The 20,478-nt window shown below is 48.1% G+C and overlaps 9 protein-coding genes across 9 annotated transcripts; 4 read left to right on the plus strand and 5 right to left on the minus strand.

Moving 5' to 3' along the window:
- Window positions 1-113: 113 nt before the first annotated feature.
- On the plus strand, window positions 114-647 carry FOXG_11982 (riboflavin biosynthesis protein RibD domain-containing protein; the record flags this gene model as incomplete). Its single annotated transcript, XM_018391713.1, has 1 exon — window positions 114-647. The coding sequence occupies one exon, from the start codon at window positions 114-116 to the stop codon at window positions 645-647; it is 534 nt and encodes a 177-aa protein (XP_018250415.1).
- Window positions 648-947: 300 nt separating this feature from the next.
- On the minus strand, window positions 948-5,414 carry FOXG_11984 (uncharacterized protein). The gene is made up of 2 exons (XM_018391715.1): window positions 4,492-5,414; window positions 948-4,435 (listed from the first exon to the last, which is right to left on the minus strand). Exons 1-2 carry the CDS (start codon window positions 5,276-5,278, stop codon window positions 3,522-3,524), a joined length of 1,701 nt encoding a protein of 566 aa, XP_018250416.1. The 5' UTR covers window positions 5,279-5,414; the 3' UTR covers window positions 948-3,521.
- Window positions 983-3,403, plus strand: FOXG_11983 (uncharacterized protein; the record flags this gene model as incomplete). The annotated part of the gene is made up of 1 exon (XM_018391714.1): window positions 983-3,403. The coding sequence occupies one exon, from the start codon at window positions 983-985 to the stop codon at window positions 3,401-3,403; it is 2,421 nt and encodes an 806-aa protein (XP_018250417.1).
- Window positions 5,415-5,761: 347 nt separating the features above from the next.
- On the minus strand, window positions 5,762-7,643 carry FOXG_11985 (uncharacterized protein). The gene is made up of 3 exons (XM_018391716.1): window positions 7,520-7,643; window positions 7,378-7,465; window positions 5,762-7,330 (listed from the first exon to the last, which is right to left on the minus strand). The coding sequence occupies exons 1-3, from the start codon at window positions 7,541-7,543 to the stop codon at window positions 5,928-5,930; spliced, it is 1,515 nt and encodes a 504-aa protein (XP_018250418.1). The 5' UTR covers window positions 7,544-7,643; the 3' UTR covers window positions 5,762-5,927.
- Window positions 7,644-8,516: 873 nt separating this feature from the next.
- FOXG_20642 (uncharacterized protein) lies at window positions 8,517-9,046 on the plus strand (the record flags this gene model as incomplete). The annotated part of the gene is made up of 2 exons (XM_018400938.1): window positions 8,517-8,986; window positions 9,010-9,046. 2 exons carry the CDS (start codon window positions 8,517-8,519, stop codon window positions 9,044-9,046), a joined length of 507 nt encoding a protein of 168 aa, XP_018250419.1.
- A 1,145-nt stretch (window positions 9,047-10,191) lies between these two features.
- FOXG_11986 (choline dehydrogenase) lies at window positions 10,192-12,887 on the minus strand. The gene is made up of 3 exons (XM_018391717.1): window positions 12,386-12,887; window positions 11,444-12,338; window positions 10,192-11,396 (listed from the first exon to the last, which is right to left on the minus strand). Exons 1-3 carry the CDS (start codon window positions 12,442-12,444, stop codon window positions 10,329-10,331), a joined length of 2,022 nt encoding a protein of 673 aa, XP_018250420.1. The 5' UTR covers window positions 12,445-12,887; the 3' UTR covers window positions 10,192-10,328.
- Window positions 12,888-13,397: 510 nt separating this feature from the next.
- On the minus strand, window positions 13,398-15,180 carry FOXG_11987 (uncharacterized protein; the record flags this gene model as incomplete). The annotated part of the gene is made up of 8 exons (XM_018391718.1): window positions 13,398-13,838; window positions 13,886-13,953; window positions 13,998-14,380; window positions 14,430-14,497; window positions 14,548-14,584; window positions 14,640-14,824; window positions 14,882-15,014; window positions 15,067-15,180. The coding sequence occupies 8 exons, from the start codon at window positions 15,178-15,180 to the stop codon at window positions 13,486-13,488; spliced, it is 1,341 nt and encodes a 446-aa protein (XP_018250421.1). The 3' UTR covers window positions 13,398-13,485.
- Window positions 15,181-16,202: 1,022 nt separating this feature from the next.
- FOXG_11988 (uncharacterized protein) lies at window positions 16,203-17,852 on the plus strand. Its single transcript, XM_018391719.1, has 3 exons — window positions 16,203-17,110; window positions 17,161-17,335; window positions 17,382-17,852. The coding sequence occupies exons 1-3, from the start codon at window positions 16,309-16,311 to the stop codon at window positions 17,710-17,712; spliced, it is 1,308 nt and encodes a 435-aa protein (XP_018250422.1). The 5' UTR covers window positions 16,203-16,308; the 3' UTR covers window positions 17,713-17,852.
- On the minus strand, window positions 17,769-20,275 carry FOXG_20643 (uncharacterized protein; the record flags this gene model as incomplete). Its single annotated transcript, XM_018400939.1, has 11 exons — window positions 17,769-17,909; window positions 17,956-18,277; window positions 18,327-18,799; window positions 18,846-19,312; window positions 19,366-19,575; window positions 19,625-19,640; window positions 19,688-19,813; window positions 19,860-19,945; window positions 19,996-20,050; window positions 20,081-20,129; window positions 20,178-20,275. The coding sequence occupies 11 exons, from the start codon at window positions 20,273-20,275 to the stop codon at window positions 17,769-17,771; spliced, it is 2,043 nt and encodes a 680-aa protein (XP_018250423.1).
- Between the last annotated feature and the right edge of the window lie 203 nt (window positions 20,276-20,478).

The following is a 20,478-nucleotide window of genomic DNA, read 5'->3' on the forward strand; positions in this document are numbered from 1 at the left end:
TTGGAGTCCAGCCCGTAATCGGCGAGATTATTCACCCGACTAAATAAACACCTTCATCAATCGCACATAATCTCATCTCACCTCAACCTCAATCTTATCATTTGCTGCCTAACATGCCGCGCCTTCGCTATAACGTTGCAGCAAGTCTCGACGGGTATATCGCATCACCAGATGGTTCAACAACCTGGATCATCGAGGATCCCACGATAGACTTCCCCGCGCTGTATGCCGAATTCGACTATTTCATCATGGGCCGCAAGACATACCAAGTCATGCAATCTTTCGGCGCTGACAATCCACTATCAAAGCGCCCCAAAGAATCAGTCATAGTAGCCAGTCGAACCATGAACCAGCACCATTTTCCCGATGTTACAGTCATACAAGAAAACGTGCTTGATTACATCAGACGCCTGAAAACGAATGACGGGAAGGATATCTGGCTTATGGGTGGTGGTCAGCTCGCAGCCCAGTGCCTAGAAGCTCAGCTAGTGGATACCGTCGAAATCGCCGTGATGCCCACGCTTCTTGGCACCGGAATAAACCTCATCTCGTCCATCCCGCAAAACATCAAACTCCACCTATCAAGCAGCACGAGCCTCGGCAGCGGGATCCTCATGACTCAATACAAAGTCGTACAAAACCAATAATAAGCATAATCATCCTCCCGTATTGTTACCCTGCCGTACATACCGATTGGGATCTCCACAGCAGAATACGCCGTAGCCAATCAACACGTCGAAACTTATTACCACAAAGGGATCACTCTTGGTGGCGAGACCCGCTGTGGCATTGACTCATAGCCACGCCGATTGGCTGTGTCGAATATGTGCGCCTCAAATGACCGCAGGCGACCTTGGCTTTTTCATGCTGCGTTGCACGTAGGGCTGAGGAATTGGGTATATAAGATTTGATCAGACGGTTTTCAATAGCTAAATAAAATTACACCGTTTCTTTGTCACACTTACCTGCCCGGCTTGTGAAAATGCCGTCAATTCTTCAGGTCTCGAATATCCTTCACTACAGCTGCTCTGCAGTAGCTGTAGTTTTCGTTTCCGTTGTTACTATCCTCAACGCTGCTCGTACCACTGGGAAAACAACCCCCCGGAATTATGATCGTGTTGCTATTGGGATTTTGATCCTGGGGTATTTGGCTGAAGGTATAGCGACGTTTGTGCAGGAGAGTCAGCAGAGTAAAGAGCCTGAGACGATACACCTTGTCGTGCTCCTATCGGTATGGGCGTTTATCTGGAGTCAGCGAACTGCACAGCGGTTATTGGTTCTCGGAACATCGCTTATTACCCTTGCATTCGAGATTCCGTTGCAAATATTCTCCGCTATCAACGGCCAGAATGATATCTATCATATTGTGCAACTCGCCTCTCAAACATTCAGACTCCTACCTCTTCTTTTCCTCATGATCTACCATCTCTCAACCAGTGGCAGATACTACACCCCCGATTCAGAAGCAGAGGAATCGCAGCCCTTCCTCCAATCAAACGGCCATGCAAACGGCAGAGCATGCCCAAGTTACGGTACTGAGACATCGTCAGACACAGAGGTCGATGACGATGAGTACATCTCAGGCAGCGAATCAGACGAAGATGTAATCGACATCAAACGCCAACGCGCAAAGAAACTCAAGGAGAAGGGTGGCTGGCTAGGCTACCTCTCTGACTTTTCCATCTTCCTCCCCTTCTTGATCCCCAAGAAAGACCGCAAAGTCCAACTCTGCATTTTAATCTCCCTATTCTGTATCCTGGCTACTCGAGTCTTCAACATCCTGGTTCCTCGTCAACTAGGTATCGTGGCCGATCAACTCCTCGCCAAGCAAAATCCATTCCACGCTCTTTTCATCTGGCTTATCATGAGCCTTGCTTCTCACGACGTTGTCGTCGGACTTATTGAGTCACTGGCCAAAATCCCGATTAAGCAGTTCTCATACCGATCTCTCACGAACGCAGCGTTTAACCACGTTCTATCGCTGCCTATGGAGTTTCACTCTGAGCGTGACTCGGCGGAGGTTATGAAGGCTATTGAACAGGGTGAAGCATTGACGAATGTCCTTGACATGCTTATCATCGAGATTCTCCCCACTGTCGTTGATTTGGCTATCGCTTTTGTATTTCTGTACTGGAAGTTCAATAGCTACGTGGCTTTGGCAATGGCCATTGGCTCAGTCCTCTTCGTCACGTTTGAAGTCAAAGCCACAGGATGGAACCTCGATAACCGACGAGAATCGACAAAGTCGAAGAGAGAAGAAGTTCGTGTGATGCACCAAGCTGTTCAGGGCTGGCAGACCGTTACATACTTCAATATGTTCAACTACGAGAAGTATCGCTTCGGATCTGCTGTCAATAAGCAATTATCTGCTGGTCTGAACTACGAGAAGAGGGATGCCTATATCCAGGGGCTACTCAACGCTCTTATCCCATGCACGTTCTTCACACTGGCGAGCCTTGTTATTTACGATGTCTGGCAGGGTGGATCATCGCCCGGTGATTTTGTCTTCTTCATTCAGTACTGGGAGTACTTGGTCTGGCCATTGAAGTTCTTGTCTCATAGTTACAGACAACTCATGTCAGACTTAGTTGATGCTGAGCGCCTGCTCTATCTGCTGCAGACAAAGCCCACTATCACTGACAAGGAGGGTGCTAAGGATCTGGAGAAGGTCGAGGGACGTGTTGCGTTCCATGATGTTTGTTTCTCTTATGATCCTCGGAAACCAACAGTCCAGGACTTGTCGCTGTCAGTTGAGCCTGGACAAACTGTTGCATTGGTTGGAGAGACAGGCGCTGGCAAGTCTTCCATCATGAAGCTTCTCCTTCGTTTCTACGATATTGATGAGGGATCTATAACCATTGATGGTTATGATATCCGGGATATCACTCTCAGCTCACTGAGAAATGCTCTCGGCGTAGTACCTCAAGATCCACTTCTCTTCAACGCATCGATCCTTGAGAACATGCGCTACGCCCGACCTTCTGCGACAGACGAGGAGATCTACGCTGCTTGTCGCTCTGCAGCTATCCACGACAAAATTCTAAGCTTCGTCGATGGATATAACACAAAGGTTGGAGAGCAGGGTGTCAAGCTATCAGGAGGAGAGATTCAGAGACTAGCAATCGCTCGAGTGTTCCTCAAGAATCCACCAATCTTGATTCTCGATGAGGCAACGAGTGCAGTTGACACGAATACGGAGTCAAGTATTCAGGGTGCTTTGGATGAGTTGAAACGTGCGAGGTCGACATTCGTTATTGCGCATCGACTATCTACTATTGTCAGCGCGGACAAGATCTTGGTTATCCACAATGGACAGGTTGTTGAGTCAGGAACACACGCGGAATTGATCTCAATAGACGGAAGGTACAAGGAGTTATGGAACAAACAGGTTGGAAACAAATAGGAGCATAACATAGACGGGTACGGAGTTTAGTATATTATCTGGGTATTATTGCAATCTTAGACTATCTATAAATTTATTTTGTCAATCTCTCATATCTTCTCTAAGCAACGGTGCTTCTTTAGTCATACACCGAAGCCTTCGACCACTTCGATCTAGCCCTGATTCTCTTACCGTAGATATAAAACACAAACGGAACAGGGATCAATAACGCTGCAAAACCACCGGTGATACTAGACCCAGGTCCAACGCCAATATTATGATACAATGGTCCAACCACCAACGGAAAAGCAGCTGCGAAACAAGATCGAAGAAACGTGTTAGCCGCAACAGCCGAAGCCGCGTACATAGTAAATGTATCGACCAGATAGTTCAGCGCAGCTTGGAAGATGGTAAAGAAGCCTGTTCCTAGTAAGACAAGACCAATGCAGGGAACGACCCAGTGAATGTCCTTCTCTGCAGTCCATCCGATGAGGAATTGACCACCGCTGAAGATTACAGAGCCGATCATCATGGGAGGAAGACGCTTTTCGGGAACAGCGCGGTTTCCAGCTGCGTGGTAGGCTTTGTTGTAGAGGAGCTGGTTGTAAACATTCGCTCCGCATCCAAGAATGGCTCCGAGGAGAATGCAGATGAATGGAAGGGAAGATACAAGAATGCCCCAACCTCTGATCTCTCTGAAGATAATGGGAATAGCGCCAAGCTGCATGTAGAGAATACCGTAGCAGAAACTGGCGTATAGAGCGACGAGGAAACAAATAGGTGTCATGAGGAGTTGAACAGGTCTGACTAAGAACTTTCGTGCGAGTTCTTGGATACTCACATCCCATTCTTCGAATTTTGCGTGAAGGGCCCAATTGCCTGTTTCGTGACGGAGACGTCGAGCCTTGTAGATAAGAAGTTTTGGTGGATAACTCTCATCCACAAAAATAACCGCCAACGTCAAAAAGATGATCTGAACGATGCCAGTAAGGTACTCAGTCCATCTCCACCCAAGACTCGGGTCCTGCACAACAGCAGCTGAAACAATAGGACCTAAGACAAAACTGTCAGCCAAGACAAACCTCGCGAACTATAAAAGTTGGACTTACCGAGAACGGGACCTCCAACAACAGCCATGGCATACCCCGCCATAGCAATCCCCCTCTCTGACGGCAGAAACAAATCCCCCAAAACACCACCCGTGTTTGTTACAGGTGCCGAAGCGAAGAACGCACAAAAGAACCTCGTGATCATCAATGTCTGAAAGTCTTTTGCGACTGCGCTTCCGAAACTGAAGCATATCGCTATAAACATTGGAATAAGCACCGCTTGTCGTCGTCCGTAGACTTCACTCAACGGCGCCCAGAGCAAAGGCCCTATTCCAAAGCCCACGAGGAAGAGTGTTGTGCCGAGAGTAGCGACTTGTGTTCCGACATGGAAATGCGCCGCTACTTGTGCCGTACCAGATGAATACGATGAAGACGCCCAGGTCGCTGACATTGTAACTAACCCGTAAAGCATCGTTGTCAGGATCTTCTTCTTGTTAGGCCAGTTCATCGGTCTGTACGGATCATCAGGCCCGTCGAAATCAACGAGCTGATCCTCTGTAGTTTTGACATGCGCAAGAGGATGCGTAAACTGTGGGATAGGCCGTGATCGAATCCTCGATAAAACAGATTCTCGCCGCGAAACAGTTCTCGTCATGCTCATTCCCGTGTTTGGCGCACGAATGCTCTGCCATTCTGTGTCGCCGAGGGAGTACGTCCGCGAAATGTCGTCATTTTGATGGTTGTGGTGTGAAGAAGACGATATGGATGATTCTTCGTCGCTATGGGATGAAGTGTGAGATTCTCGACGATCGTTGTGATCTGAATGTGAAGTTTCGACTTTCTCCATGATTAATCCATAAATTTACAAACTAGTTAAAACTGGTTTGGTTTGAAAAGACGGTGATGAAGAGGAACATCGTGTATTTTTATCAGAAATGATCGGTGCGAAATTCGGCGACTAGTCCTAACGCCGAGCAATCGCAAAACTCAATTTCTCATGGCAAAATTCATCAGGTGGCAACGAATTTCGGTCAACAAGGTAAAGTGACCGTTCTAGTTACGTCATTACTTGTTTCCTGTTCGAGTTGTGTGGAGAATTTCTTCGCTGTTCCTGATATGGATAGCCGTTAGTGGATAAGTTGGCGCGGTGATGATTCCCGGAAATAATCTGTGAATAACCTCATCGGCACGGGAATGCCGATCGCGGCCCGAGATGTCAGCAAAAGTTTCTCAGGGTTTTTATCAAGATGCGAAGACGCGATGGTATCTCCGAGCCGAGATGATTATCTCGCGAGATAATTGTAAGTGCTTATTGTATTACGGAGACTATTCGGGGACTGTTGAAGGGGAGGTAAGAAAGCTTGGGACCTCTTTTCTAAGTGATGAACAGACTTCCGTAAGTTTAGCAAAACTCATCAAGACTTTAGACTTGTTGATCTTGGCACCCTGATTCCACGTCGGAAGATTTCTCGCTGTTTAAGGCTATTCTAAGATCTTCAAAGCCGCGACTTGTCGGATTCGCCTTTCGCTGGCTTCCATTCGAAGTGGTGTTTTCCTTTGCTTGGTTCACCTCTATGTTCCTCCTTCAGATCGAACTTGTGATTGCCAAAGTAATCCAGTTCTGCTTCTGTCAATTGAGTGGGCAGATCCACAGAAGTTGAATATTTGTAGTATTCTAGACTTTGGCTCATGGCGGGGATGACCATGTCGGACTCCAACGCTGTGATGATGCATCGCTTCATTGAAGGGAGAAGGCTAGTTAGTTGTTTTTCGAGTTGGCTGTTAGATAAGAGGTTGTTCTTGCTGGGCGATTCGCTGTAGACTTTGTGAAGAAGGTCCATGATACCTCCTGCTTGAATGATTGACCCGGCGCTCCAGACGTGTAGTAGGTCTTGGTAGTTGATGTGCCATTCGCGCTGCTGATCCATTTCACGAATGATCTGCAGACCCTGCGTGAAGCACAGCAATAGACAGAAGTATGTCGCCTTTCGGAGATCTTCGATAAACTCATCTCTCGAAGGGACTTTCATCGCTGAGGACTGCCGACGTCCAGAGGCCTCAGCATCAGCAGCGCGCTGATCCAATTCTGCAGAAGTACACCTGAACAAATGCGCACTGACAATATTCGCGGCAGGGACGTGAAGTCTCACCGCCTCTTCGCAAGACCATGTCCCCGTCCCTTCAGTGTTATCAACATCCTGCACCACCTTATCCTGAACCCTCCCCAGAACATATCGTCCCTCCTCATCCTTGATCCTGTTGATATCAACGGCGATATAGATCAGAAACGTATTATACAATTCTTTTGTTTGGTTCCACTGCTCAAAAACGCCAGCTGCTTCCTCATAGCTGAGCTGAAGACCCTTGGTGAGGATGTACCAAACTTCGGAGATAACTGACATCATGCCTTGTTCGATTCCGTTGTGGATCATCTTGACATAATGGCCTGAACCGCCTGGACCAATTGGGCAGGTACATGGTCTACCATCGTGATCTTTTGCTGCGACTCTCCTGAGAAGGGGCATGATGATTTCGAGGGCTTGGGGGTCGCCGCCTGGTGACATTGACGGACCAGCTCGTGCGCTCTGATAACCGCCTGAGACGCCACATCCGACATAAAACATGCTATCTTTTGCAAGATCCGCTTGTCGTCGTTCCGTGTTGCCATAGAACTCGTTTGAACAATCGAGAATGATATCCCCCTTCGTCATATACGGCCGCAGAGCCTTGACACATTCATCGCCGGGATTTCCATGAGGAATACTGAAGATGATGATGCGTGGGTGGTTCTCGGAGTAGATCTCTTCGCAGAGTTGTTGATAGCTGTGTTGTCGAAAGACTCGAGTTTCTTCGTTGACGTCCTTGACCATTTTCTCAGCTGCTTTCATATTGTATTCACCTGAAATTGGTCAGGGCTTATAAGTTACGGTGAGCTATGTTACGTACTAATGTCGTAGTAGTAGACTTTGCAGCCTTTTTCGGCAAAGAGAAGGGACATCATGGAGCCCATGCTGCCCATTCCCACCATACCGATCTGCTCATAATACTATTAGCAAGAACTATGTGACCCAAAAGCCATCCAATTTACCTTTGCTATTTGTCTTTCTGACATGATGAACCGTTGTGGCAAATCTTGCGCTCGTCGTGATAGCTGGAAAGCTTGTTGAAGGCCGCGGAAAAGGTTTACTATCACGTTGCGATGTAAACAAGAGAACTTCTGAGGTGAGGCTCAAAAGATCAGGATAGTAATTTTTCTGCTTATCTGATATGGTATGTCGTCACCAGGATGTATCTCGGCGAAGACTCTTGGCGACGAATAAGGGTTGTATCAATTTGACGTCAGAGTGAACAACGAATGTCATCGGATCGCTGAGCCAATTCCCCTGGCACTTTTTATGGAGATTCCCCTACAGGTTCTAGGGGAGGCAAGAAACCTTAGGACCTTGACCCTAAGCGATGAAAATATGGATTTAAGTAACTTACCTAAGCTTAGGGGACTCTTTACTAACCTTATTTTGGGGATACTGTCTAAAGTCCTATGTATTCTCGCTCCCCGAAGGGGGCCTGGAACATTAAGGAAGATCTACATAATTGTATTATTGGGTCCAACCTATCAAGGGTAGATTAGGTCCATGCTCTCGAGGAGCAAGGTTACCTTAGACTTTAGTAACTGAATCGTAGAGTCAATTTATTTACTAAGCTTTTAAGCTTATTTTAAAATTTCTCCAGTCCCTTGCCCATAATTAATCTCCAGGTTTATTTACATTCCTAAACCCTTTACAATTTGAAGGTTAAATGTTATAATTTAGAAATAAGAGCCCCAAGGTTGGTGCTCGTGCTAAAGTGTACCATCCCATAAAAGCCGGCTGGATAAAACCTCTATATTCTCCGATTTGACTTTGCCCCTGTGGAAGTCTATGCAAAGAAGTGTGTCAAGCCATTGAAAAACTTATCCAGCAGAGTTATCCTCGGACTATAAAAGACGCCCTTGTCTCGACCCATTGCTTCTAGTCTTCACTCTCCTCACCACCTCAACGATCGACTTCACGACGCAACCTTTTCGCCCAACCTCAGACATCACAACAATGGATCCATTCTCTATACTCCCATCACTCGTCCAGACTGAGATCTTTGTGCATCTCCAGTCTGATATCAGCGTCAAACAAGTAATCCAAGCATCTCCATCGATGCTTTGGCATTTCATTGCTTACAAGAAAAGTATCCTCCGCTGCATCATGTACGGCATCTTAAATGGAGACACCTCCGGCGACCTCCTTCGAGATGCCTTGGGAATCATCTACATCTCGGATAAAGCTTCTGCCAAAAGGTACCGGCAAACCGAGATGTGGAAAACCATGGAGCTGCCAGACACCTTGGATCTCGAGCAGCTTGAGGCACTATGGCACATAATCTCTCGTATGATCATCTTTATCGAAGATTACGTGTCAAAAGCAACAAGCGAATGTCCTCCACGAGCCTACCTTGGCATTATGGACCTCCTCAACGGTTCTGGAAGTTATTTCAAGGGGCAGAGATTAGATACCAATGCCGTCAGGTTCTCTAGTCTGACTAGTGCAGAGAGATATCGATTCTTACCCGCTTTCACGAGACATGAGCTGATTTGTCGTATTTACTATCCTCTACCCCGGACCTCCACGGAGGCAGATGCGGTGAAGAGGCAGGTTGTCGAAATATCTGAAGGCACGGAATTGATGACGCTGCTGTCTGTCCACCAATACTACCGAAATGTATGCGGAGCTTTGTTTGCACATTGCCATGACTGCTGGTTACCCCATCGATCTGGCCAACCCGACCAACCATTATTGCCTTCCGAGACTAGGCAATCGACATTGGACTCCGCTACGCTGCCTAATACAACCGCTCCATCATCTTCTCGGCACGGATTAATATTCCCTGACAACATTTCCTTTGACGCGAAAGCATATGAGAGAGGTTTAGATGAACATGCAAACAATTTCCAGAGGAGGCTTCCTTGTCTCGGGCTAGACTAACTTTGTCAAATCCTCTTGTTTATAAGCAAAGATCCAGCACGTATACCTATTCTTAGAATATGGCTGCGGACTTTGCGTTTACATTGCTTCTTTCCATGGCCTAGGCTATTCCCCGCGACCGTCGACAATAGGGATCTTGAAAATTACAATCGACTACAGTCAAGTCAGCGACAGCTCCAAGAGACGGAGAATAACCCCGAAGACGACGAAGTCATTACGTATTCAGCTAGAGACATCATTTATCTGCACGGTTCATGTTGTTTTAGTCTGCACGGAATCCAGCTTCGTACTTACCGACAACGAGCCTGGGGTCTATTCGACGACGATAGGCTGTATCCAAAGCATGTTACCTACTTCCCGACTCTCAATGATATTCATCAAATGGAAAAAGCTTTTTTGAAAAGGGCGTGGCTTGATGCAGAGCTTGAAATCCGTCGAGGATGGTCTCAAACGTGGCAGGATTATTGATTTTTGAGAATGCCGGAACCTCCTGGCAAATGCTACGATGAAAGAGATGACGAGGTTGCGATTGATGGATATCTAGGGCCGTGTGGAAGGTTCTTTCGTGCTTGTTCCGAGAAGCTGCCAGATATCGGAGAATGAGGAAACAGGTTTGCGTGGTAGAGCATTACTTAAATTTGTGCTGAAGACTTCAGAAGGTTGATATGGTCTCGTCATTTGCTTATGGTAATCGTTACTAGCATGTCGCCGGTGCCTTTCAACACCAGGGTTACACTGAAACGATGTACTAGAAAGGCTTTTATATACTTATTATATAAGAATTAAATACATCTTTAAACTGATCACTATGTAGACACGTGGTGCGAAAGTAGCGCGCTTGGTGTAGGCTAAGTTAGGTATCTCGCCGATGTGCAGTAACAAAAGTTAAGAGCTCTTCGCTGCCTTGATGATAACATCGCTAGCCTTCTCAGCAACAATGTACAATGGCAGCGCGATATAGAAACCAGGAATCTTAGGGAAAACACTAGCATCAACAACGCGCAGACCCTCAGTACCCCTAACCTTGAACTCAGAGTCCAACACAGCCATAGGATCATCATCAGCACCGATAGCAGCAGTGCACGAAGCGTGATGGCCCCATGCCTCATCTTTGAGGAACTGTTTCGCCTTTTGCTCATTGTTTGTCTGGCTTCCGGGCCATACTTCAGGGAACTCGCCGTCAAGAGGGATCAAGTCGTCAAATGCCTTGCGAGCAAACTCGAAGCCTTCGTAGGTGGCTTGGAGATCCTTATCACCTTCTCCGTTTGCGTTGACGCCGGTGTCGAAGTAGTTGAAGTTGATGATGGGCATGTCGCGTGGGTCAGTGGACTTCAAGGTGACAGTACCAGCGTTGTTACGGCTATGGGCCTTGAGGATGATCCAGGCCCAGTGCTCGGCATCGGCGAGTGAGTCAGCGGCATAGCCGGGGAAGTAGCCCTTGAACTTGGCTGGGGCGCCAGAGATGAGAAGATCAGGTTCATCCTCAGCGACAGAGGACTTGAGGACAACAGCGATGGCGATACCATTGGTCGCATACACGCCCTTGGTGATTGGACCCAGACCCTTCTTGTACTGCTCCAGACAAGGATCCGGCATCGTCTCAAGGAAAGTACACTTAGACGTGATGACAAAGTCGCTGTTAGTCTTGCCAATCACAGTATTCTCATACCGATCCTGCATGTTGGTTCCAACACCAGGAAGATCAACCAGCACAGGAATCTTAAAAGAGTCAAGCTCCTTCTTGGGACCGATGCCACTGAGCTTGAGAAGCTGAGGAGTGTTGAAAGAACCAGCGGAGATGATGACTTCGCGCTTGGCTTTGACGCTGCCGGTACCAGTGGGCTTGGCTGATCCAGAGCGAGGATCGGCGCGGTAGAGGCTTGCGCCTTGCATGTAGTTGACACCGACGGCACGGGGCTTGGAACCGCTCTTGTCGAAGTTGATCTTGGTGACCTGCAGCTATGTAAGTACTGAGACGGGATATGTATTAGACGACTTACAAGAGTGTTGAGCTTGATGTCGAGATGGTACTTGCGAGAGCCATCCTTGTTGACAGCCTTGGCAGTGTTGAGGATAAAGTCTCGAGGGCCACCACGAACAGAGTCAGCCATCGACAGCGGAACCTGATAAAGTCCCGTCTTACTGGTTTGACCTGGTGCATTCAGATCACGAAGCAAGACCTGACCAAGGCCTGCAACAGTGTTCAATACGAAACCCAGAAGACCCTTACCCATGGCTGAAGCAGCGGAGATGATCAAAGACAGAAGCTTCTGGTCCTCAACTACCAAGGACAAGGAGGTCAGAGAAGTACCAAGCCAACCATTGAAGCCGTGGCCGATGATACTGCTGGGGAGGTACATGTTCTTCTCCAGCTTCTCAAAGTAAGACCGCATGTTATCAGGGTTCCAAGAATCATCACCAGTAAGACTAGCGATATAAGACCAGTCACTGTCATGAGCAGCGATAGTAATGAGGGCATTGTGACGGGTGCATCCACCAAGAGTACCAGCACGAGGATAAAGAACACCCAAAGGTTTCGCATCCTTAGGCGGGGTGAGTCCGACATAGTAGCTACCATCAGTCTTCTGGTAAACCATCTTGGAGTCCTTCTTCTGTTGCTCGGCGTCAGGGTAATGATTGACGAAGTAGTTCCAGCGTGTATCCTCGAACTCAGTGGACATGAGATGCAAGGCGGGAACCTTCTCAACCCAATCATCGCCAGAGTCGCCGCCAGCGTCGATGAGAAGAACTTTGAAGCCCGCGACGGCGAGATTGGCGGCGACAGGGCCGCCACCAGCGCCGGAACCGACAACTACATAGTCGTATTCAACGGCGGTATCGCGTTTGCCTATGAAAGGATTATGCGACTTGGGGGAAGGGCTCCATGGTACAGAACTGTCAATGTGAGTGTGATGCAGTAATTGAGAGACTGGGAGACCTACAAGGCAGAGGCTGAATCAGCCAGAACAGAAATGCAAGTAATAACGAACGACAAACGCATATTGGCTACTCAGCGCCAAGCACTTAGAAAACCCAAAAGATTGAATAGAATGAATGGACGGCTTTCTAGAGCATGAAACAAGAATTCCAAATGCCGTGCCTGCCAGGTAGATAATAAAGAGGAGAAATTGGTCCCTGTCGCCCAAAATACTACCAAACCCCGCCTGTAAAAACGATCGCCAGGAGGTATTCCAGGAACAGAACAAAGCATTCGGCCTTGCACATCCGGATGCAAACGTCTGTATGAAAGCGGAACTTGACTTCTGATCGATTCCGCTTATCAAGGACGGGCGAAGGATTCAGTGCGCATCGATGCAGTAGATTGACGGAAACCTTTTGGAGCCCGAGAAAAAGAAAGCCAATAGGCGAAGTAACTCAACGCGGAGACCTTGGGTTCGTAGCCCCTGGGCTAATGAGTTAACAAGGCGTAAGGTTGTACTCGCGCGTTACAGTAGTAATCGCGGTGGAGTTGGGCAGAAGGGGAAAGGGAACTTGAAATGCCGTCGTATTTGGTTTGTGACAGGGCAACGTTGCCAGTCTAGCATCGGCCAGGGTGCGGAGATTCCACCTGTTATCTTGACAAGTGAAACTGATGACACCATTGTCTTGAAATGGGTAATGCAGTGCGGTATAAGTGAAATGAGAGGGTGCCAAAAATAACAGACTGTAGGTAACACATTCTCATAGACTTTGACGATCTGCCCGAGCCGTGAATGGCGATATTCGCAATCTAGAACATTTAATATCGCTCTTTCATTACAGCAGGGCTGACCGTTGAGCTAGACTACGGGGATCAAGCATGCTGTCCCGTCTGTGCGACGGTGTCAGTTAGTGAAACGTTTCCCCGGACGATCATAGCTACAAACGTACAAGCCTCAACAATAACCTCTGCCCCAACAACCCTTTTGGTTTAGACGTATGTCACTAGTGCATAACATAATCAACGACAGAAATCTCAGTTCTTCTAAAATTCTAAATAGCAGGCAGTGAGTGAGGCACTAACTAACTTTTCCAGGTCCATCAAATGACACGATGATCGACATCATACAGGCTCAGACGGAACAGCCGGCCTCCTATCCGTCCACGCACTCTCCTCGTGGCCATGCTCCCTCCCCATGTGCGTGAGTTCAATTACCGAAGAATCATCATGGTGGCGCGAGTACCTTGTCGAGATCTCCGTCTCGATGGTGATCTGCGGCGTGTTGCCGCCCTTTCTGTCAGAGGTCGGTTGCTTCGACTCCGAGATGTTGGCGTAGCTGTTCTTGCTGCGGTTCGTGGAGGCAAAGACCTTGGGGAAGATTATGCCGAAGAGCGCGCGGATGGCGGGCATGCAGGCGCAGATTATGCCCACGGGGACTTCGATTGTGCTCCAGTACCCGATTTCGACGTAGTCCTCTGTATACTGTTAGGGCGGAAAGTGGGAGGGGATTGTGGAGACGTACGAGTCACGTTGCTGGTGGTTGCGTAGCTTGCTAGAGATTGAAGGCGGACTGCACTGACAATCGTGACACTAAAATGTTAGCGAAAGAAATGGCATTGGGAAGGGAAACCCACAAGATACCGACGCTAAACATGAGCATGAGCTGTATCTTCTTCTTCAGCGACATCGACAGTGCATAAAGCTCCTTCAACGGTATGACCATCGTTCCAACATCAAGAATGATGTTCAAAATCGCTGCAAACCAGCCCTGCAGGTTAATGTTGTTGCACTTGGCCTTGAACTCCTTGTCCCATGCCCGCCAAGCGCCCTCAATTGGTCTGCATTGGAAGATGGAAATGAGCTCAAACGTGATGAAGTATGCGACGTTCAGACCGATGAAGATCCAGCATGCCAGTCGGATATTCTTGCCAGGGAAGACTTTGAGATAGAAGAGGAGAATAGAGATCTTCGTGACGGGTAGGGCTCCAAGGTAGAGAAGCTCGTCCCAGTAGAATAGCTGATCTGGGGTCAGTAAGGTGAATGTGGTGGAGGGAGATGGGACTCACGTAAAGAAAATCGGTGATATCGTCGGGATGAACGTTCCATATATCTTTACCCAGTCCAACGCGTGAGACTGTCATCTGATTAGCAGCAAATCGAGGCAATCAACAAGTATGGACTTACTCTGCACAGACAATGCGTTGAGCGGTATCATGAGGGCCTATACGATGGTGAGCTGCTGCGTTGAAGAGGTAGGGCGCGATACAGATACATACCACGGCAAAGAGCATGACCCAATCGTCGGATCCCCATGTTTGCTTAACGACAAACACTCTGGCCATGACACGCAGACCAAAGCCGATGAGGCCGAGAACAAGAAAGACGATACCGATAACCCATACCAGCGTTGTGCGATCGCGAGATGGCGCGTTGCAAGTATGTTTGGAGTAACTTTGAACCACTAAACACTCAATCAGTAACCCGTGGGACAGCGTGGGACAGCTGAGAACAAACTTACACAGACTCTCCCTCACCGTACAATTAGCAGCAACACATGCTGAGATCTTCTCATTAAGCTCAACATTTGTGCAGATACACGTAACGTTCAGACCACAAGGCGACTTGATCGCTTCACTCTGAATACAGAGTGCCTACCCGACGAGTTAGCTATATATATCTCGATAGCGGAAAAGCTTCACCAACACCACAAGTTGGAGGCTCTTCGGGCGCCGCGGCGGCCGATACACCAAGCTGAAATAAAGCCAGCACTAGTGCCAGCAAACCAAGGACCTTCATGCCACCGGATAAAGAGACCATAAACGGTTTGGGCAGTTCACCTCGGGCGAAGAATGACAGAAAAAGAAGAGAGAAGAAACAGGTCGGAGATGCCGGGCGGATCGGTCCCTTTCAAATCAGCTTAAAACATCGACGTGCAGTAGAGGAAACGACATGTTAAAGAATGATGAGAAATGTTTCGGTACAGGATATCCTGGTTTGGGGGAGATCAGCACCGAGCCAAAGAGCCGGTTCTGCTATCAGTGTTTGCCTGGATTATGTTGCCTCAACCGATGATACTCTACTCCATGAGCAGCTCGCAAGCTAGTCGGCAATCTCAACATACGACCCAGCGAATAGCTCAAGTTCGCTGGAACAATTCGCTAGCGAGAGAAAACTTGCCCGAGTTTTGCTTTTTCTGAGCAGGGGATGCTTGGTGATCAACAGAGCGATAATTTAGTCGGGGGTAGGGTATCCTTGCGTTGTCTAGAAGGTTGACCCTGGTGAGGTGGGAGTGACTGATTGAGCAAGTTCCACTGGTTCCTTTCCGCCGGGAAAATGCCCAGTTCGCTTGCGTGATTCCCAGCGATTTGGGTCATTCTGTCAAAATTGACCTGCATACTGTGCATGTCACGACAGCTCCCAGGCAATTTGCGCTGACTCGTACTTCGCACAGACTTGCATGGCACAGATTGAATTGCTTGACCACTTTGCATAGACACAAATGTCATGCGTTATTTTAGCTTTCAACCACAAATCGGCACTTCACAAAAACTTATCCCCATTCATAAACCAGCGTCACATCGGGGAACTCAAACGAGAAAACGTGAAACAGCCAACGCCCTTTAGGCAAAAGTCTTGACTCAGCGGGGACTGCTTCCCCAATTCGACCCAAGTGGTGTTTCAAAACAATTACCGAAAGTGGCTGACTTTTCCACCTACCGGCATGCTTGTCCCGGTTCCGTGGTTTGCGGCTAAGGCGGTATGCAGCCTGTCAGGAGAGGGGAAGTAGATCTTAATCTTGACGGGCCGGAATATGATTGCGCAATAAGGGTAGATAGGGAAGAAGCTAACTAGCCAAACATATCGTATGTTTTTCCAATCCTCTCGGCATTTTTTACTTTCTTCACACTCTTTTTGCTACGCTCCTTTACAAGCTAGCTACTCATCATGCAGTGGCATTACTTTCTTTCCTTTTTTCTCTGCCTTGGTGTGTATGGCTTTCCATCATACCTCGAAGGTCCTGTCGGAAAGGTCGTTTCTGCAAGACTCTCGGGGAAAGTGAACGATGCAGTTCGAAGTCACGATAAGAGACTTTCGCTTGGTCTCGCGAGCAAGCCTATCAAGGTAACTGGGGAGCACGAATTCATTCCACCGAACTTTGAGAAGGGTGATCAACGAGGTCCTTGTCCTGGTCTCAATGCGCTGGCGAACCATGGATATATCAGCCGCAAGGGAGTTACAAGCCTCGTTGAGGTAGCGGGTGCTATCAATCAAGTCTATGGAATGGGAGTAGACTTGGCTACCATCTTGGCGACAATGGGTACAGTCTTCGTTGGAAACCCTCTATCGCTCAACCCAGGCTTCTCCATCGGTAGCACAGCCAGTGGCGCACAGAATATTCTGGGTAACCTCATCGGACTCTTGGGAACACCACGAGGTCTCAATGGATCGCATAATATTATCGAAGGTGATTCATCCAACACGCGAGATGACTTGTACGTCACTGGAGATGCGTCTACCATGGACATGAACCTGTTTCAGTCGCTCTACGACATGGCTTCTGAGGAGGGTACTTATGACTTTGACGCTTTTGCGAAACGAGCCAAGATCCGATTCCATGAGACTGTTGCTACCAATCCGAACTTTTACTATGGACCTTTTACGGGTATGATTGCGCGAAATGCGGGATATTTCTTTGCTTGCCGGTTGCTGTCGAACCATACTGTTGGAAGCACTGAGGATATCATGGGTAAGTAAGGTGCCTCGGAACTTACAATCAAATTTGCTGATGACAGATAGACCGTGAGACTCTAAAGAGTTTCTTCGCTGTTCACGAGAAGGACGGAAAGCTTGTGTATAAGCGAGGCTGGGAAAGAATTCCCGAGAACTGGTACCGCAGGTCAATCGACTATGGTCTCATCAGTCTTAACTTGGATCTTCTCAACCTGATTACCAAGTACCCTGAGCTCGGAAGGTTAGTCTTCAATACCGAAGCTGGAACCATGTGCTAACCAGTACAGCATCGGAGGCAACATGGGAAAAGTCAACAGCTACGCTGGCGTCGACGTAAGCAACGTCACTGGCGGAGTTCTCAATCTCACCAAGCTTCTCGAGGGCAACAACCTGCTTTGCTTCGTCTTTGAGATTGTCAAGACGGTTGCGCCAAATTCTCTTTCGACCATCTTTTCTATCATCGCAACTCCTCTAGAACTCATCACCGATGCTCTTGGATCTACACTCTTGAACCTCGCTTGCCCGGCCTTCAAGGACTTGACTGTTGGTGGACAAAACTTTGAGGATGGAATCAAGGATAAGTTCCCTGGTGCCAGCCTGGGTTCCTCTGTTATCTAATCTCTAATCATCAGACACCTCGCCCATTGAGCACTATATACTTTCGCAGATACCTCTTACATAATACTATTAAAAAGGTTCATCACATCTACACCATACAATGGATCATTTCCACTGTCCCATAGGCTTTCTATCGGTGCATATATAGGATCCATCAGCGACGTAGAGTTTAGTACGGTAGCCTGGGCCATCTCAAACTGCAACCGTTAGATCCAGAAGGAGGGTGTTGAGATATTGACTTACCTCTTGCTCGAGACTGTGGCTCGCTCCAGAAGTATAAGATTCACCCACTGAGGTATCATGGTTTACAGAGGGAATCATGTTTTGGGCCTCCTTTAGTGAGTCCTGGTTGTCGCACTGATTGATGTATTCGCGCGCGATATATGTAAACTCGCTGATAAGCGAGCCAGGCAACGTTCCTCCACTCGCAAACTCAATGCGACTGAAATGTCCCCCGGCGATATTGGGTAGGGCGAGGTTGCTTCTTGTGTCTGGGGACTTGGGGTTGCTGATGACGTGGTCAAAAAGAACAAAGAGGGCGCACAATGGGATAGCTGCAATGATCCTGAAAATTGGTTAGTATCTAGGGTGGTTATGCATGTCAGTAGACTGACCAGAGTGGTGTTGAGGGCTCGACGTCAACATATGTAACAATCTCAAGTACGGATCGAGAAACTTCGATGAGCTGATCACTATGACTTATCTTGCCTAATGCGTTGCCTTGGTAGCTGTCAATCTGCAGCCTGCTCCGGAGCAAGATCAGTTTAAGGCTGTAGTAGAGATAGTTGATCCAAATCCCAACTGTACCGTGCATAGGCCTACGGAGCAAATTGAACTGCGACGGATATCCCGGGCGAAATTCTTCTGCTATAGATGCTCTCCACTGTTCAAGATCTTCAAGAAGTTGATCAATCGTCACCAGAAAGTACTGCGATCCTCTATGGCAGAGCCCGGGACAGAACAGGGTATTCATCGCTCGTGACAAAAGACGGCTCTGCTGGGCGAGTATGTGCGCCCAGTTTAGGGCTCCGAGATGAGACTCGGGTATGTAAGGCATATGCACAATGATATTGGCGTCGATGATAGCCTGTGAAAGTGAGTTGGAGGACCAGGAGCATCATGAGATAACCTACCGAAGGGCGGCCAAAGTGGAAGCTCATTATCTTCTCTATCACGTAAACGACCCAGAATACCCTGTAGAACGCCTTTGAGTAGGGGCTTTTACAAAGGGAAGGTGCTAGATCTTGAGCCATACGAGCCATCTCCGTCATGATCCTATGCTCGATGGATATACACGTTACTCCTAAACAATAGACAGCAACTGTTGTTATTGCCTGAAGAGCAACCAGTGAGTTCTTGGCCTTGGGGAGATCGGGCACCTTGGCTAATGCGACGGAGAGTAATTCCCATGCTTTTCCTTTCCCAGGCTCAAAACTTCCACCGCCATCATGCAGACTACCGAGAGCGAGCACGGAATGATATAGAGCAGAGAAAGCTGTGTCGTTGACGAGGATTGTGCTGAAGTTAGGGCTTGCAATAGTGGAGTCGAAAGTCTCCCGATCTAGGTGAGGAAAGAGAGGATGGACTTGTTCATAGTATACTGCAGTAAATTAGGTCAACTTGATTCACCTGATATCAGTGTAGATGACCTACTAGCTATGTATTTTGCAGCAGATGAATAATCCAAAGATGAAAGGCCTAGCTCAGGTAGATGCTCAGGCGAGGTACTGGTGGTTATTTTAGCCCTGCTGTTGATGACCGAGGACATTCGCCGAATAAGGTCGTTGACTTTGTTATTCTGAAGCTTGGCAGAAAGCGTCTCGAGTCTACTGTCGGAGAAGAATGTGACGCTATGAGTACCACCTGTAGATGGTGAGCGAAAGCCGCGTGCTGGGGGGGCTGAAAGACGTACTCAGAAGGCCAATCCCCTGTTGAAAGGTTAGTCTTGGACGTCGCCTTCATAAATGTTGCGCACTTTTAGGGAGAATCGTTCATCAGCATTTGGAACGTCCGTTGATGATGATCCGAACAAGATCCGATCTATTAAGAGGTCATTCTGAATAGGAGGAAAGGCGATATCTTGTTTCGGATTTGCATAAGTCTAGTCGGATAAGCACCCAGTTGGAAGAGAATCCAGTGAGACATACCGCGAGGTTCGGCCCGGAAGGGCTGACGTCTTTGGCTTTGATGCTTGAAGATGCATCGCCGGTTGTAATCAATATATCTCGGTTCACTAGCATGTATCAGACATGATGAGAAGACAGAATGGATGAGATCACGTACCATTCTTCCTAAGTGGTATTTTGCGCGTCCCAAACCGACAAGTCGCGCCTCGAATCTATGCATGTCATAATCAGTACCATCCTACAGCGGCTGATATCCACTCACGGTACAACTCTGGCACGGCGGAGGGTAACCTGCACAATCAGCCTCAAACTCTACTCCAAGCCCAAGTCATCACTCACCGGAACAGCGGATCTTTTCTAGCCTTGCAAGAATCGCACGCTTTGGAGGTAAGGGTACTCCGGAGTCGACGTTCGGAAAGAGGCGGAGTCGGCGGCATTTTGGGAGAGTCCGTTACAGAGTCGAGATAAAGAAGAGGTAATGACGGAGAAGAGACACGGCGTTGAGAAGGTTTAAGGGATCAGAATGAGGTTCAAGTTTCGGCGCCGACATTCCTTGTTGGGTTTAGATTGAGAGAGAAGTGGAGTAGATGGTGTCTGGTCTGTGCTAGTGCCGGGATTGAAACGGAGTTGCATGTGAAGA

The sequence above is a fragment of the Fusarium oxysporum genome, chromosome 13, assembly GCF_000149955.1.
Source record: "Fusarium oxysporum f. sp. lycopersici 4287 chromosome 13, whole genome shotgun sequence".
NCBI lineage: Eukaryota > Fungi > Ascomycota > Sordariomycetes > Hypocreales > Nectriaceae > Fusarium > Fusarium oxysporum.